At 54.0% G+C, this 14,558-nt stretch overlaps 5 protein-coding genes across 5 annotated transcripts; 3 read left to right on the top strand and 2 right to left on the bottom strand.

Annotated features, from left to right (window-relative positions):
- Positions 1-344: 344 nt before the first annotated feature.
- J4E87_004121 (uncharacterized protein) lies at positions 345-3,831 on the bottom strand (the record flags this gene model as incomplete). The annotated part of the gene is made up of 5 exons (XM_049375744.1): positions 345-552; positions 610-3,104; positions 3,152-3,327; positions 3,376-3,595; positions 3,649-3,831. 5 exons carry the CDS (start codon positions 3,829-3,831, stop codon positions 345-347), a joined length of 3,282 nt encoding a protein of 1,093 aa, XP_049234729.1.
- Positions 3,832-4,763: 932 nt separating this feature from the next.
- J4E87_004120 (uncharacterized protein) lies at positions 4,764-6,950 on the top strand (the record flags this gene model as incomplete). The annotated part of the gene is made up of 5 exons (XM_049375743.1): positions 4,764-4,955; positions 5,004-5,399; positions 5,448-5,925; positions 5,975-6,069; positions 6,117-6,950. 5 exons carry the CDS (start codon positions 4,764-4,766, stop codon positions 6,948-6,950), a joined length of 1,995 nt encoding a protein of 664 aa, XP_049234728.1.
- A 401-nt stretch (positions 6,951-7,351) lies between these two features.
- Positions 7,352-8,227, top strand: RPS26 (40S ribosomal protein S26; the record flags this gene model as incomplete). The annotated part of the gene is made up of 4 exons (XM_049375742.1): positions 7,352-7,358; positions 7,709-7,870; positions 7,956-8,058; positions 8,113-8,227. 4 exons carry the CDS (start codon positions 7,352-7,354, stop codon positions 8,225-8,227), a joined length of 387 nt encoding a protein of 128 aa, XP_049234727.1.
- Positions 8,228-8,634: 407 nt separating this feature from the next.
- On the bottom strand, positions 8,635-9,413 carry J4E87_004118 (uncharacterized protein; the record flags this gene model as incomplete). The annotated part of the gene is made up of 3 exons (XM_049375741.1): positions 8,635-8,970; positions 9,023-9,258; positions 9,389-9,413. 3 exons carry the CDS (start codon positions 9,411-9,413, stop codon positions 8,635-8,637), a joined length of 597 nt encoding a protein of 198 aa, XP_049234726.1.
- A 1,134-nt stretch (positions 9,414-10,547) lies between these two features.
- Positions 10,548-14,042, top strand: J4E87_004117 (uncharacterized protein; the record flags this gene model as incomplete). The annotated part of the gene is made up of 3 exons (XM_049375740.1): positions 10,548-12,809; positions 12,862-13,550; positions 13,598-14,042. 3 exons carry the CDS (start codon positions 10,548-10,550, stop codon positions 14,040-14,042), a joined length of 3,396 nt encoding a protein of 1,131 aa, XP_049234725.1.
- Positions 14,043-14,558: the final 516 nt, after the last annotated feature.

The following is a 14,558-nucleotide window of genomic DNA, read 5'->3' as shown; positions in this document are numbered from 1 at the left end:
TCCAGCGTAGTCCATTCCATGGCACGATCGAAGTGGGTGAGGGGACGAAGGGGAAACTTGGGGGGAATATGTGTAAAACCGGACCGGACCTGACCTAACCGCCTAACCTAACCTGTCCTAACCAAAACAAGCACTCCGCCGTGATAAAGATGCTTCTCTATACTTCGCCAGCCTTGTTACCAATGACGAGGCCCAGGGACCCTCACGTCATGCTCTTTCATCGTATCTTCGTGCTGATGTCATGTCACAATTCCGAATCGAACGCCGCTCATGCATCGTGTCCCATGTGGATTTCCTTCCACAAGTCCATAAAGTTGACCATTTACGAACGGCCTAGTCAGCCTCTAGCTGAAGTAGGCTTGCGCAGTACGCTGCTGCTCTGGTGTCAAAGTCGCGGCAGCCTGGCCAAGATCGGTGCTGGTCGCCTGGATCAGAGCCTTCACGGATGCGACAACGCGGTTCGCGGTCTGTCCTTGCAGAGTTTCGGCCTCCAGGGCTTGCACAACGTAGTTGAAGACCTTTGCGGGTTGAGAGAACACAGCTTGGTTTTGTCTGAAAGATGTTAGTGTGGATCTCATGCATTCGCGATGTGGCGCTAAATTAACTTACTGTTCAATCAGCTGAGCTAGGAACGCATAGGCGTATGGTGTAGCCTCCTCGTCGTTGGTGATGGGAAGCGTATCCATCCAGGCAGCGGCGACACTGTCCCAGTTTGCGACCTTGCTCGCATTGTAGTGTAGGATCTTGGCAATTGCAGCCGAAGCATTCTCTGTCGCGAAAATGTCGTCGTCCGCGCGAGCGTTTGGTCTCTGTGTAACCTGGAAGAGCGTCTCCAGGGACGCCGCAACAAATTCGGACCAGTTCTCTCCACCCTTGTGAGCTGCAACACCAATTCCGTATACTGCTGCCTGGCGATTGGCAGGGACGTCATCTTGCATACCATCGATGAGAGGTTGGATAATCTGGTCCTTGTATTGCCACGACTCTGGACCACAGAACTCGAGCACATCGTCGTAGATGCAAATCGCCCACTGGCGTTGAGTGGGGTCTGGGTTAGCAGCGGACAAGCTATAGAATTGGGTTAGTTCAGCCCAGTAAGGCAAGAACGCTGTGCCCATGGTCTTGAAAATGCTGTGGAACGCCTTGTTCATGTCGGAGAGGAGCGTCTGGTCGTCTTCTATGGCAAACAACAGATCTTCTGAAGCTTCCTCGCCATCATCATTCTCGGCCTGCTCCTCTAGACGTTCCTTTACGCGTACGTGGTAGTCTTGAAGCACGCTTCTAGCGGACTCAATGAAGGTCGTCATGTGTGCGTTGGTGAGGCAGTTGCGGCCAATGCACTCTAGACACTCGTAGAAGCATTGGTACATCTCGGCGAGGGTATCAATGGCGGGCTCAGTGCTGAGCACTTCGAGGACACGCTCGACGGTGCGTCCCCACAGCTCGCTCAGTTGTGTAGATTCCGGACCGTGGGCCTTCTTGTACGCATTCAGCAGCGCTGGAACACACTTGGCTGATGCCACTCGCACGGGGTCGTGGAAGAAGAAGGCTAGGCCTGGGAGCGCGATCTTCTCCATGATGTCGTTGACGTAGGGCTCGAAAGCGTCCTCTAGAACTTGCGCGTAGATGACAATGAGCTCAATAGCCATGTGTTTGTCGTCAAGGATGCTGGTCTTGATTCCAATAACCTTGCCCTTGAGCGGGACCAACTCCCAGCCTTCTTCATCTTGGATCTGGGCAACTTGTTCCTCGTCGTCAAGAAGTTGGATATCAGCCTTGGCTCCAGCAAGCTCTGTCAGTGGTGGGATGACACCAGCAAGGAAAGGAACGAACTCCCGTCCTAGAACACGGCACATGCGACCCCAGCAGTGGAGGAGATAGGATGCTTGCGGGTCATCGGCCTCAGAAACGCTGTTCTGGATCCGTCCGAGCAGCTGTACAAGGTTGAGTGCGTCTTGGCCCATACGGTCCTTGCCGACAGCGAGAGCGATAAGCGTCGCGCACTCCATGGCCTTGGCACGGAGAAGTCGGTATTCTTTGGATTGCTCTTCTTGTAGGACATTGAAGAGAAGAGGCATAAGCGTGTCGTAATACTTGGAGAAGGCAGCCTCTGCGGAATCCGCAACGGTGGCAATAGTAGACAGGGCCTGTTCCTGTACGAAACGCTTGGGGCTCTGCAGGAGCATGAGCAAGTGGTTAAGCAGCTGGTCCAGGTATGGCTCAAGGATGTTCTTCTCAGCCTCCTCGCAGAAGTTGACTAGAGCAGCAGCAGCGTGCGCCTGCACGCGAGGCTCCGAAGACTCCAGGACGGGGATGATGTTGGGTAGAACGACCTGGTGGTACGTCTCTTGCATGGTACCGGCAAAGTCAGTCGACATCTGTCCGACAGCATTGCAAGCGGCCCATCGCACTCGTGGATGGGGGTCTCGGAGCGCAGGCAATACGAGATCCAGGACTTTGTCAAGCTCGCCAACCATCAGCTCGCGACAACCCTCGGAGATGGCTGATATCGCCATAAGAGCAGCGTGCCTGTCGCGCCACGCCGAAGAAGTCATCATGCGCGGAAGCCAGTTGAACGTTGGGGGCAGAATGGCTTGTCCACCGAGCTTGTTTGCCAGGCGATCCATACACTGCTCACCAGCCACATGGTTCGAGTCGCTTTCTTCATCCAAGTCTTCTGACACGTTCCACTCCTCAGCATCGTCATCGTCAGCTCCAACGTCGGTCATCAAAGACAGACATTGAGTAACCATGTCATTTGTGAAGTTGGCATCCTTCTTGCACATCAGAGGTGCGTTATCCGCGAAGGTCGCCATGAGTTCCAACGCGTTCTGCCGAGCCGTCTCTCCCAGATCCTTGTCCTGGATAACGGAAATGCTGAACTGAACGAGGTCGTTGAACGGAGGCTTGAACATCTTGGGCGCAACTTCGGCAAGGTCGATGAGCGAGATGAGGGCCTTTGTGAGGAGCTCTGCATCGCCAGACTCCTTGATCGGGGGCAGAATACTGAGGATCTCCCCGACGAGAGAATAGTACTTGGACTGGGCCTTCTTGGTGATTGAGCGGAAGAAGGACGCGAAGGCTTCGACGGATGCGATTTTGACCTGCGAGATGTAAGTTGAGGGCTTCCAGGTGCATGCGGAAGACGAACCGATGTCTCGCTGTCGGCAAAGCCGCCCTTGAAAGCAGTCAAGACTACGTCCTCATGCTGCTTCTCGATGATCTGCGGGGTTGTCGAGAATATCCTGAAGGCGTTCTCACGCTGCGCGGGGTCTGCGGACTGGCTTGCCTGGAACAACGCGCCCAGAAGCTCCGGCCATGCAACGCCTAGATGTATTTAGACATGTTTTTGTAGCGTGTCCCGTTTCCTCGTACCTTCGTCTGTGTGCTGGCGTGCGAGTTCGGCAACAGCATCTCCAACCTTGGTGCGCACTGAGTTGTCCGTCTCGTTCGCGAGGCAATGGAGCAACTTCGCGCGTATGGCTTCGCGCTCGGGGGCGTTGAGGGTCAAGAAGAGGTCGGCGGTCTGGCCTGAGGGCGCCTTTCGCGGTTTCGACGACTGTCGCCTGAAGATGACGGCGGCGAACGTCCGTGTCTAACACAGCCTGTAAGCTAGAACCCAGGGTTTCTACCGAGCGGGACCCTTACTGAGGTATCCTGCGCCAGCTCGATCTGCTCTGAGAGGCCCATCAAGAGCACCTCGGGCCTCTGGGCAACCCACTCGTCATTCAACTGCTGCTCGGCAGCCGTGCGCTGAATGTTATCCGGCGACTGGAGGCCCTGCAGCAGGGTCGCCAGCGCCGTGTGAACCTCGGCGGGGAGGACAGACATATCGTATACGTAGATTGGTAGTGGAGGGCAGCGGCCCAGGAAGCGTGGTGTTGTTCACAGGCAACAAGGGAATACGGTCGCTTGGTCCCTGGTAGTGCTGCTTGCGGAGCGCGTGTGACGTGTTGGAGCGCCTCTGCTGCAGTGGAACTATGCAGGACGGGGCAGCGTATATCTTGGTGCAGACACGATCTTTCCGCGGCAGAGACTGGTGCTTTGTGTGGTTTCGCCTCAAGTCATTGATCGATGTTTTGGTGGGGGAGAGTGTTGGCCCAAAAAAGTGTGTCACTCCACTCATTGGCCAGCTAGCGTATCCTTGAAGGCTACGGAGCCCTGGGGTACACCGACTCACGAAGCATTCACTGCATGGACCCTGTTGAAACCACCCAGCTGGCTCATATATACTTGAAAACACGATCGACACTGCAAATTCGGCGTAATATCGTGTATACTCTTAGTGAAAGGAAAGATGAATCAATACACGGCTGGGTGCATCGCCAGCCATCCTGTTCATGAGAGATACCATGCGCGTGACCTGCCACGATAGGAGTAGGAAAACCTTGATCTAGCTTCAAGTACGGAGCCCCGAAACCTACAGCAATGCTAGATCCTTGAATCTGTTTACTTTGTTGTAGTAGGCTGTATAGGCGCTGTCTAGGTACAGCCGTCTTCAGAGTAAGCTCCTCCGAGGTTAGAAACACAGGCCATGCAGTAGGACAGACCAGATGGAGCCAGCGCGCGAGCTAAAATTCTGGTCTTTTGCAGGCAGTCGCCCGTAGGCCGAGCAGGCGCATGTGCAATGGCAGCAGGCCAGGGGAAGAGCGGTCTAGCTAGCCTCGTCGCTTGCGCCTTCTGCGTCTACCCTGGCAACCACGACTTTGCTTCTATTGACCCCTCACCAACAACCCGACTTCCACGTCTCGGTCAAAAGCAACATGTCGCATACGGGGACTATGCGCGGTACGCCCAAGCCCAAGAACCAGCACCCGCCCCAGCAATTCCCCCACAGCCCCTCGGGGATCCCGCGACCAGCAGCTCTCGAGACGCATGCTTCTCATGTTGCCCAGAGCGATGCGGGCGGCTCTTCGCTCAGCGCCAGTCGTGCCAAAATGTCGAAGCGCGACGACGTAAGCTGCCCTGCTCGCCATGGACTGCCACATACTCATGATGCCTAGGCCATCCGCCGCAAGATCGAAACCGACCTGAACAAAAAGAAGAACCCCAGCGGCCGCGTGCGACCCTCCAAGAAAGCCCCGCCTGGCACTGTCCTCGCCTTGAAGCCCTCCCCCGCGCTCCAGATCAAGCCCTCCACCTCAGTCGCCGAGGCTGCGCAGTTGATGGCAGCTAAGCGCGAGGATTGTGTCCTAGTTACCGACGACGATGACCGTATTGCGGGTATCTTCACGGCCAAGGATCTGGCCTTCCGCGTCGTTGGCGCCGGCATCAAGGCTCGCGATGTCACAATCGAAGAGATCATGACCAAGAACCCCCTCTGCGCAAAGACCGACACAAGTGCGACCGATGCTTTGGATCTCATGGTCAGGAAGGGCTTCCGCCACCTTCCCGTCATGGTATGTTGGGCTATAAATATGCGTCGCGGGTGAACTGACGTGGGATAGGACGAAAACCACGACATTTCCGGTATCTTGGACATCACCAAATGTTTCTACGACGCCATGGAGAAGTTGGAGCGCGCCTACGCTTCCTCGCGCAAGCTGTATGATGCTCTGGAGGGTGTGCAGGCCGAGATGGGCTCCAGCCAGCCGCAACAGATCATTCAGTACGTCGAGGCTATTCGTCAGAAGATGTCTGGTCCTACTCTCGAGTCTGTCTTGACTGGCCTGCCCCCAACAACCGTATCCGTGCGCACTTCTGTCAAGGAAGCTGCGTCACTCATGAAGGAGAACCACACAACCGCTGTTCTGGTGCAGGACAATGGCTCCATCACCGGTATCTTCACCAGCAAGGACGTCGTCTTGCGTGTGATTGCCGCGGGGCTCGACCCGATGACTTGCAGTGTCGTACGAGTGATGACTCCGCATCCCGACTTTGCGCCTATGGACATGAGCATCCAGTCCGCTCTGCGCAAGATGCATGGTAAGGGGTCTAGATCTATAGCTCTTCGAATAATTGCTGACTTTTGCAGATGGTCACTACCTCAACTTGCCTGTCATGAGCGACGCAGGGGAGATTGTTGGAATGGTCGATGTTCTCAAGCTGACTTACGCCACTCTTGATCAGGTACGCCCACTTCTGCTTGTCAAAGTATCATTGCTAACTCCTTGAAGATCAACAACATCAGCACGACCGACAGCGAAGGTCCCGCGTGGAACAAGTTCTGGCTGTCTCTGGACAACGAGACCGAGTCGATGATGTCGGGCGAGGGTGGGAGTCGCGTCCACGACCATCGCTCCTACGTCTCCCACCATGATCGCCCTGGCCTAATGGACCGTGGCGATAGCGTACTACCCAACGAGTCTGCCTCTCATCACGGGGACTCACCAGACGCATCTGCTGTCGCCAGTATTCCTCCCTCTCATATGGAGGACATGCCGTTCCCTTTCAAGTTCAAAGCTCCAAGTGGTCGCGTTCACCGTCTGCAGGTCGTTGTATCTGCTGGTATTGAAGAGCTCATCCACAATGTAGCGAACAAGCTTGGAGGAGAAGTCGAGGCCATAGGAGGCGTACCGAGCTTTGATGACGGCAAGGTTTCCCGGGGTGGCTTCGCTTTGAGCTATCTCGACAACGAGGGAGACACAATCTCCATCACCACCAACGACGATCTTGTTGAGGCTGTTAGTCTATCCCGCATGGCACATCGCGAGAAGGTAGATCTCTTTGTGCACCATCCTGAAAAGGCACCAATGTCTGCCGAGGTCAACCCACAACCTGCGCTGCCCAAGCCTGTCACACCGCCTGAGTCGTCTCTTCGCGAACGTAGACAGTACTTTGACGAAGAGGAAGAGAAGCCTAGATCACGAGGCCGTAATCAGCCAGTACCTATATCGCAACAGCCAGAGATCATCGCTGGTGTACCGAACGACCTTCTCCTTCCTGGAGCTATCGGTGTACTAGCTGTTGTCATCGTCGGTGTGTTTGTGCTTGGCCGCGCCAGTCGGTAAGAATTGGGTGGACGTTAGGTAATTTGTGTTGGAGTATGAGCGAGAATGCATTGTTTCCTTTGTTATAACCTGATATCCCATAGATCCCTGGGTGTTTCCTAGCAGTTTGGCAGTCAGATTGAAATACATTTTACTTCCACCTCTTACAACAAAAAATCTGGATAGGCCTGCAGCCTACATTAAGATGAGAACATGCAAAGTAGACGACCTGATCATAACGTAAGCTCTAGGGTGTGCCAAGTTCAAATTTAAGTAGTCACACGTCCCACAGAAATACGCCATCGTTATATTTCCTGTCGTGCATCATTGAAGTCGTCGAAGAAAGAAAGAACGGCCAACATCATTCTCATGATGTCCTCGAAGCTTTTCTGACGGCGGGGGAAGAACTTCGGGTAATCAATATGGCTGGTAGCGTAACATACTGGTCCTTGCATGATTGCCAAAGCGCCCTTCCAAGAGTGAACGCGTATCCCTACTTTCCGAGGACAACAATAGTAATAACAGTGGAATCTTCACTGCCTTGAGACTTGTTTCACTTTCGTACAGTGAAGCTGCGCGGAGGCTGTGGGTGCTGCGGCTAGCGCGCGGTACGCCAAGAGATAAGATTAGATCCGCTTAAGCGAATTTCGTCGACACAGTGCGCGACGTCAGGAAGGAACGACTCTCACGACAACACCCCCACCGCTGACTTCTAGATACATCTTCAGTACGCTCCCCGTGTTCCCTCAACCCAAAATCCCGCTCACACAACTCGATAGAATCAGCAGCCATGGTTAAGAAGCGAGCGTCCAACGGCCGAAACAAGAAGGGTCGCGGCCACGTCAAGCCCATCCGTTGCTCCAACTGCTCGCGATGCACACCCAAGGACAAGGCAATCAAGAGATTCACCATCCGCAACATGGTTGAGTCCGCTGCCATCCGTACGTCTCCCGGCCACGCTCGCACCGCGTCACACTACAAAACAGAAGGGGCGGCATTGGGGAATTGAAGACTAACGCCACGCAGGTGATATCTCCGATGCCTCCGTATTCCCCGAGTACACCGTCCCCAAGATGTACCTGAAGCTCCAGTACTGCGTCTCCTGCGCTATCCACGGCAAGATCGTCCGGTACGTTGAGCCCGCACGAGGATTCGGCTGAGCCCATGTCTAACACACTCGCAGTGTCCGCTCGCGCGAAGGCCGCCGCAACAGGGCCCCTCCCCCAAGGGTCAGGTACAACAAGGACGGAAAGAAGATCAACCCCAACCAGGCCGCTGCTAAGACTACCACTGCTTAAGTGGAGTGTGGTTCGAAAACGGAATGATCATGGCGCTTGGTGTGGGGTCTTAGGGTTCTTTCGGAATGTCATACTGGAAAATGCATGATTCCAGAAGGAAGGGCAGACTAAATGACGAATCATGGTTAATGCTCGCTCGGATTGCCTGCCTAAGCAGCACCGAGAGCTAGCTATGAACTTGTAAACGAATATCCAAGTCGACTTGCACCAACCCTACGTTTGCTGCGGTGATGTTACGTTGGGAACTGACTACGCATAAGGTCCTGATGATCGAGCTCACTCTGCGTTCACAGTGGGTATGCAACCTAGATGGCATTCCAAACATGATGATGAACTGCAATATCCCATGCTCCATTTCGCCAATTCTAGCCAATTCGTTGTCCCAAACATCGTAGAATGCCGTCATTTTAGTCGTTCCGCTTCTTGCCCTCGCCCAAATCACCCCCATCTTCGAGACTCTTTCCATTCGACGGCTCGGGTTCGGTTGTTTCCCAGTCTTCCGCGTTCTCGTCCCATCTTTCAAGCTCCTCGTCCACTGTAGTTCTGACAACACCAGATTCCTGACCTTCGGGGTTCTCGCCCAACTCAATATCCCGCTCCTCGTCACCCGCGACGGCTGTATATCCGCGCGCAGCCCGTTTGCGCTCGAGCATGCGCTTGTGGTACCAATTGCATAGGCCGAGAGCGAGGAGCGAACCGAGAACGTTGGCTATGATGTCGTAGTAATCGAAGTCGCGATGTATCTTGATATGTGTCAGCTTCTTGTACAATTGTTCCTCCCATGTATTGACTCACAGGCAACAGCCCTTGTACGACCTCACTTGCGACTCCCAGACCAATCGTGCACACGGTAAAGGTGAGCTGCAAGACCTTCCTCCTACTCGTTTCTAGTATCCAGTAAAAGCATAGTGTGAGTAGGAAGAAGGCGATGAAGTGTAGTGCTTTATCCGATTGCTTGTATGAGGGGATCTTGTAATCGGGTGGGGAGAAGCCGGCGCCGGCGCTGATGAAGATGAGGGCTACGAAGGCACCTGTATAGACATTAGCTTGGTATGATACGGAAGCAGAGCGCAAGTTCGAGGAACACGTCCATTCCCAGGTTGATTGCTTGAGCGCTGTGCCTCGAGCTCTCTGACGTAGGAAACAGCAAGTGCGACCTACCAGCAAATGGCTTCCGGATGCGCATGGTGACTTTGTATAGCAGCGACTATAAGCACTCGAGGAGCATTTCCAGCCCTAAAAATCGGAGAGTTGCAGTCAGCGGGCGGCAAGAGCTACCAAGCGTCGTTATGCGGCCACAAGCTGGCATTCTGGCGGAACTGGCTTGCAGAAAGCGGCTAACGGCTTTCGGTATTCCCGCTGTCGATCACGTGTGGAACCTGTGAAAATCGACAACCTAGGAAGCTGCGGGTAGGGGCGGGTAGTTTTGATTGACCCCAGGTCTGTGATCTGTGTACCTGGCGCTATTTCTACATTTGAGGTTAGGTTTGGGATGGAGAGTCTCGGCTGCCAGGGCAGATGCGTGAGAAGCCTTCCTCGATGGTGCTGCATTACTGATACGGTAGGTGTATATCTGGAAACCTGATCGCTCTGAATGATTACCCGATGATATACGGTGTGCGACTATCAGGTAGCATAGGTAGGGCTGTAGGCGATCTGAGCTGCATACATGATGTACCCCAGAGGTACTCGGGTGTCGTACCGACGGCAAGCATACCTATGTAGCATCATGTCCAGCGAATAACTTCGGGCCACTCTTTAGGGACTTGCAAGGACAAGAACAGCAAAAGTCATCGAAGTAGTTCTCTGTGCTGGCCCAGAAGGCGTGCGATACTTCAAAGTTGGCAAGTAATGGTAATCTAGGTACCCCCTAGGGACACCGTCGGAGCCAAGTCAGTGCGCGCAAGACGATCGAGGACAAATCGGAGACATTGGCGTAGATGTAATTGATCTTGATGGTAGAAACACTGCGATGCGTACATACAGCAGTCACAGCACTTTGATATTGGGAAGTAGGTAGGTGACGCGGGCCCTGGACTGCGCAGAACGCTAAGGCGGCTGGACGAGGAATAGCCCCCATCCACCTACAACCCTAACACCACGTTCGTTCATCAAAGGCCGTATCTGTGGCCATCAAGACGCGAGCCCCAATACCCTCTTCCATCTCGCAGTCATCGGCAAACCTTTCGCTCGACCGGTAGCTCCTTCCATGCTTGATTTTATCGCGTTGCGACACCTGGACCAGTTGGGACGTCGCCCTCTGGTTGCGCCTTCCCCGTAGGTCGCGAACCGCCAAGACCCCCCACAGCCGACGACGACGATGTCCTTCAGCGCTTCCCCATATCCTCCATCGTCGCGAGAACGCCCAAGCCATGCCCGCTACCTGCACCAACCGCCCAACGCGACTCGATTACGCACCCCCAATGCGACGCTGAATGATGAGGCGGCCATGTCAAACGCCTCCAACGCGATCAACATGGGGGACGGAGACATGGTGGGAGAGGAAGACCCCCGCGCGGCGCGATGGCGCGAACAGTTTCTACGCACAGAAGCGCGTCTCTCTGCAGTGATCGGTGGCACGTACGAGGGTGATGCTGTTGATGCCCTGGACAACGAGCCGCGCCCGTCATCCGGGGATGCGGCGGCGCATGACGCGCGACCGGCCGTCACCCCGAAGAAGTTGACCCGCACAATCGACGAAGACGACTATGGCGACGATGAAGACGACGAAGACGAAGACGATACCCGCACCTCGCCGCTACACTCAAAAGGCGCTGCCAATGGCGTTGCTGCTGCCGCTCCCAGCACGCCAAGCCTCCTCCGCGTTCCTTCCATATCGAACAAGTCAGGTCACGACCGGACCGGGACACCTTCGTCGGACCATACAAAGACATCAGACGATGTGCGCAAGAAGCTACAACAGGATAAGATTGCGACCGAGGATGCGGCCAGGCGGAGCTTCCAGACAATGTTCTACTCGTTGGAAAGTGATCGTGACGCCATGCTAGAGCAGCAGAAGCTTGACGAACTCGACCGTCAAGTAGAGATAGAAACGTCCGGAACGCCTGCGAATGCACCCCCCAACAGCGTCGTCGTCGCCCCCCAGCAAGGCACTCTCAGCACCACTAACCTTGGCGCCTCCAGTCTCACACTCAAGCACCTCATCTCCCGTATCGACGCACAAAGAGACAAAGTCCACGCGACTGATGCGCAGCTCCGAAGCCTTATTAGCGAAGTCCGTAAGAACAGGAGTAAATGGGCAAACGAAGAACGTGTTGGACAGGAGGAACTATACGAGAGTACAGAGAAGGTTCTCATGGAACTCAAGGCCAACGAGCATGCTCACCCCTTCCTTCAACGCGTCAACAAACGAGAGGCACCGGACTACTACAACGTGATCAAGCAGCCCATGGATATTGGCACGATGATGAAGAAGCTCAAGCAACTCCAATACAAGTCCAAGAAGGAATTCGTCGACGATCTTATGCTCATATGGTCAAACTGCTTAAAGTACAACGCGGACCCAAGTCACTTTCTCCGGAAAAAGGCACTACACATGAAGAAGGAAACCGAGAAGCTCGTACCCCTTATCCCGGACATCACTGTTCGCGATCGTGCAGAAGTCGAGGCAGAGGAACGGAGAATGCGTCATGGCGATGCAGATGCCGACGGCGCCGACGATAGTGAAGACGAAGAACCTATCATGGCTTCACGAGGACGAAAGGCACCAAGCAAGGGAGGCAAAGGCTCAAGTACAGCAAGAAAGGCCCCTCCAGCAGGTCTGGAGGACACACCGGGACCTGAAACAAAACCATCAGCTCCATCTCTCAATAACGCAGTGTCCAATCTTAAGAACGAGTTTCTTCGAGCAGACTCCGAAATGGAAGGCAGCGTCAACGGCTTTTCGACACCTCCCCCACCCGGTACATTGACACCGTTGGGAGCGAACAGCATTTCGCGAAACGGCGTGAATGGTAGCCAAGCCGACGTTTCGGAGGCTGACGGCACTGGTATCTCGGTCAGTGATGTTCTGGAAGAGGATGCTGATTTGGATGATCTGGAATACAAAACATGGAAACAAGTGACGAAAAGAGATCGAGCAATCATTGCGTCAGAAAGGCATAGACTGTTCCGTGACGACCACCTACAGCCAGATGAACCTGCTATTCTACGCACAAAAGCTGGCATGAGAAGATGGCTACGACACCGAAAGCAAGCTATCGAGGAAGAAACTGCAAGCGGGGCCGTCTCCGCTCCGGACGGAAAAGACGGCGTTCAGGCCACTGCTGGTGAGTCACTCGCCGAGGGTATCGAAGGGGAAGAGGAGCGCCAGATTCCGGATTACTACGACCCTGTGTGCGCCATTCCCGACCTTTCTGAACGCCTGCAATGGGTTGAAGACGCCGAGGGCTATGTCATTCCTCAGGCTGAGGAGTACATGCGTATTCTGCCAAAGGGGCAGTTCGTATCGCCAGACAGTGCTTTGGTTCACAAGTTCGATGACAACAACCACATACTGCAAGAAACCAGGAAGATATGCGCAAAGATCGGCATCGTCAAACAGATGCAGATCCAATCGCAGGTAAGTTTGTATCCGAAATTCGAAGGAATATACCGACCGCTAATTCGTATAGCTATACCAAAACCAGTTTCAACGATATGAACCGCAACCTTTCCACGAGGCAGACATCGAGCCAACAGTCACATCCGAGGATGGGCCGATCATGGCCCCCTATGTCTGTCGCGCCGCCTTACAACGCAGCGTTGGCAAAGTCTTTTATCATGCTGGTTTCGAAGAGTTCCAGCCATCAGCTCTTGATGCCGTTACTGACATTGCGGCGAAATTCTTCCAGAATCTTGTTGCAAGTCTCGGGGTATATCGCGAAACACCGAAGATGAAGTCAGATGTCCCCATCACTCTTCCCAACGGACAGGCTACAAGTTGGACACCACGCTTTACTCAAGAAGAAGCTGTCCTTCACTCTTTGCACGCCAATGGTGTCGATCTTGAGTCTCTCGAGACTTATGTCAAGGACGATGTTGAGAGGCTTGGTACCAAGCTCGGTGGCATGCATGATAGGATGCGATCATACTACGCTGAACTCCTGCGACCAGCTATGGATAACGCCGGTGCTGACGGGGCCGGTGCCTTCAACGACGGTAGCGAGCAATTCGTGGGTGGAGACTTCGCAGAAGACATTGGCGAAGACTTCTTCGGTTTCAAAGAGCTCGGTCTTGACATCGAGTTCGGACTTACTTCCAGCGTCCCGTTGCATCTACTACAGAACAGGGTGCACAATGCATATGCCAGGCAGGACAACAGGTATGTTTCGCGATATGCTTTGATGAGGTTCTTACTAATATTCACAGCAATATTACTACTACTGGTGTCATTATGCCTGAGCCACCGAAGTTCGAGCCTGTCACCGTTCAGACCGCTGAGAACCAGATTGGTCTTCTCCAAAGTTGGCTCTTGGGTAAACTCCATGACAACAACAGCCAGCCGCTTGTCGAGGATGATGATCTTCCTCCGAAGCAGCGATTCCCTAAGCCACGCTTGCCACCTACAGGCAAGATCTCCAGTCCTCGGAAACGCCCTCTCAGAGAGCAGCAACAAATGGCTCGTAAAAAGCGTAAGCTGGACGAGGAGAAGGATGACAATGGCAACGATCAGGGTGGCTTCATGAAGGGCATTGGTAAACCCATCGGTAAGCTGAAGCTTGAACCGGTGCAAAGAGAGAATCATAGCGTTCAAGAGCCAGAGAAAGAGGATGGTAGCGCGCATGGCATGCCGAGCCCACCCGAATCTTTCTAGGAGCACTGCTTTGGAGGGTTGAACCGGCGGATCCTCTGCCGCTATGATCTCCAGTAATTTCGACTTTCCGGCACTCATTCTGGGTTTTGAGAAGCAGTCGTTCGCATTCATTGTTTCATCTATCGACATATCTCTATCCTGTCCGCTTTTTCGACGACTGCTTTCGGCCAACTCTGCGCCATTGGTATTCATTTCCGCAGATCGGACAAGTCCTTATGGCGTTTGTAATTTTTCCTTTACCTTGCTCATCATATCCCGGTGGGCGCAAATTTGTCTTATTACACGGGGAAGGCGGTAGGGCTCGTCCTTGTATACCCATCCTGCATTATGCGCAGTGGCCTTTTATGCATTTTTCCTGCTCGCGCGTTTGCGACGCCAGTTTGGTCTCATGATGGACTAGCTTTAGGCTTCGTTTTTTGCTCTTTGTATATACCAGGCCGACGAGATTGGGGATGGCACCACGGCATTCATGAGGCTTAAGATATTTCAATGCTACTCTTGTGGCATGATCACGTT

Source organism: Alternaria ethzedia (assembly GCF_023757985.1).
Source record: "Alternaria ethzedia strain BMP 0044 chromosome Unknown scaffold_7, whole genome shotgun sequence".
NCBI lineage: Eukaryota > Fungi > Ascomycota > Dothideomycetes > Pleosporales > Pleosporaceae > Alternaria > Alternaria ethzedia.
This window is presented reverse-complemented; position numbering and strand designations above follow the sequence as displayed.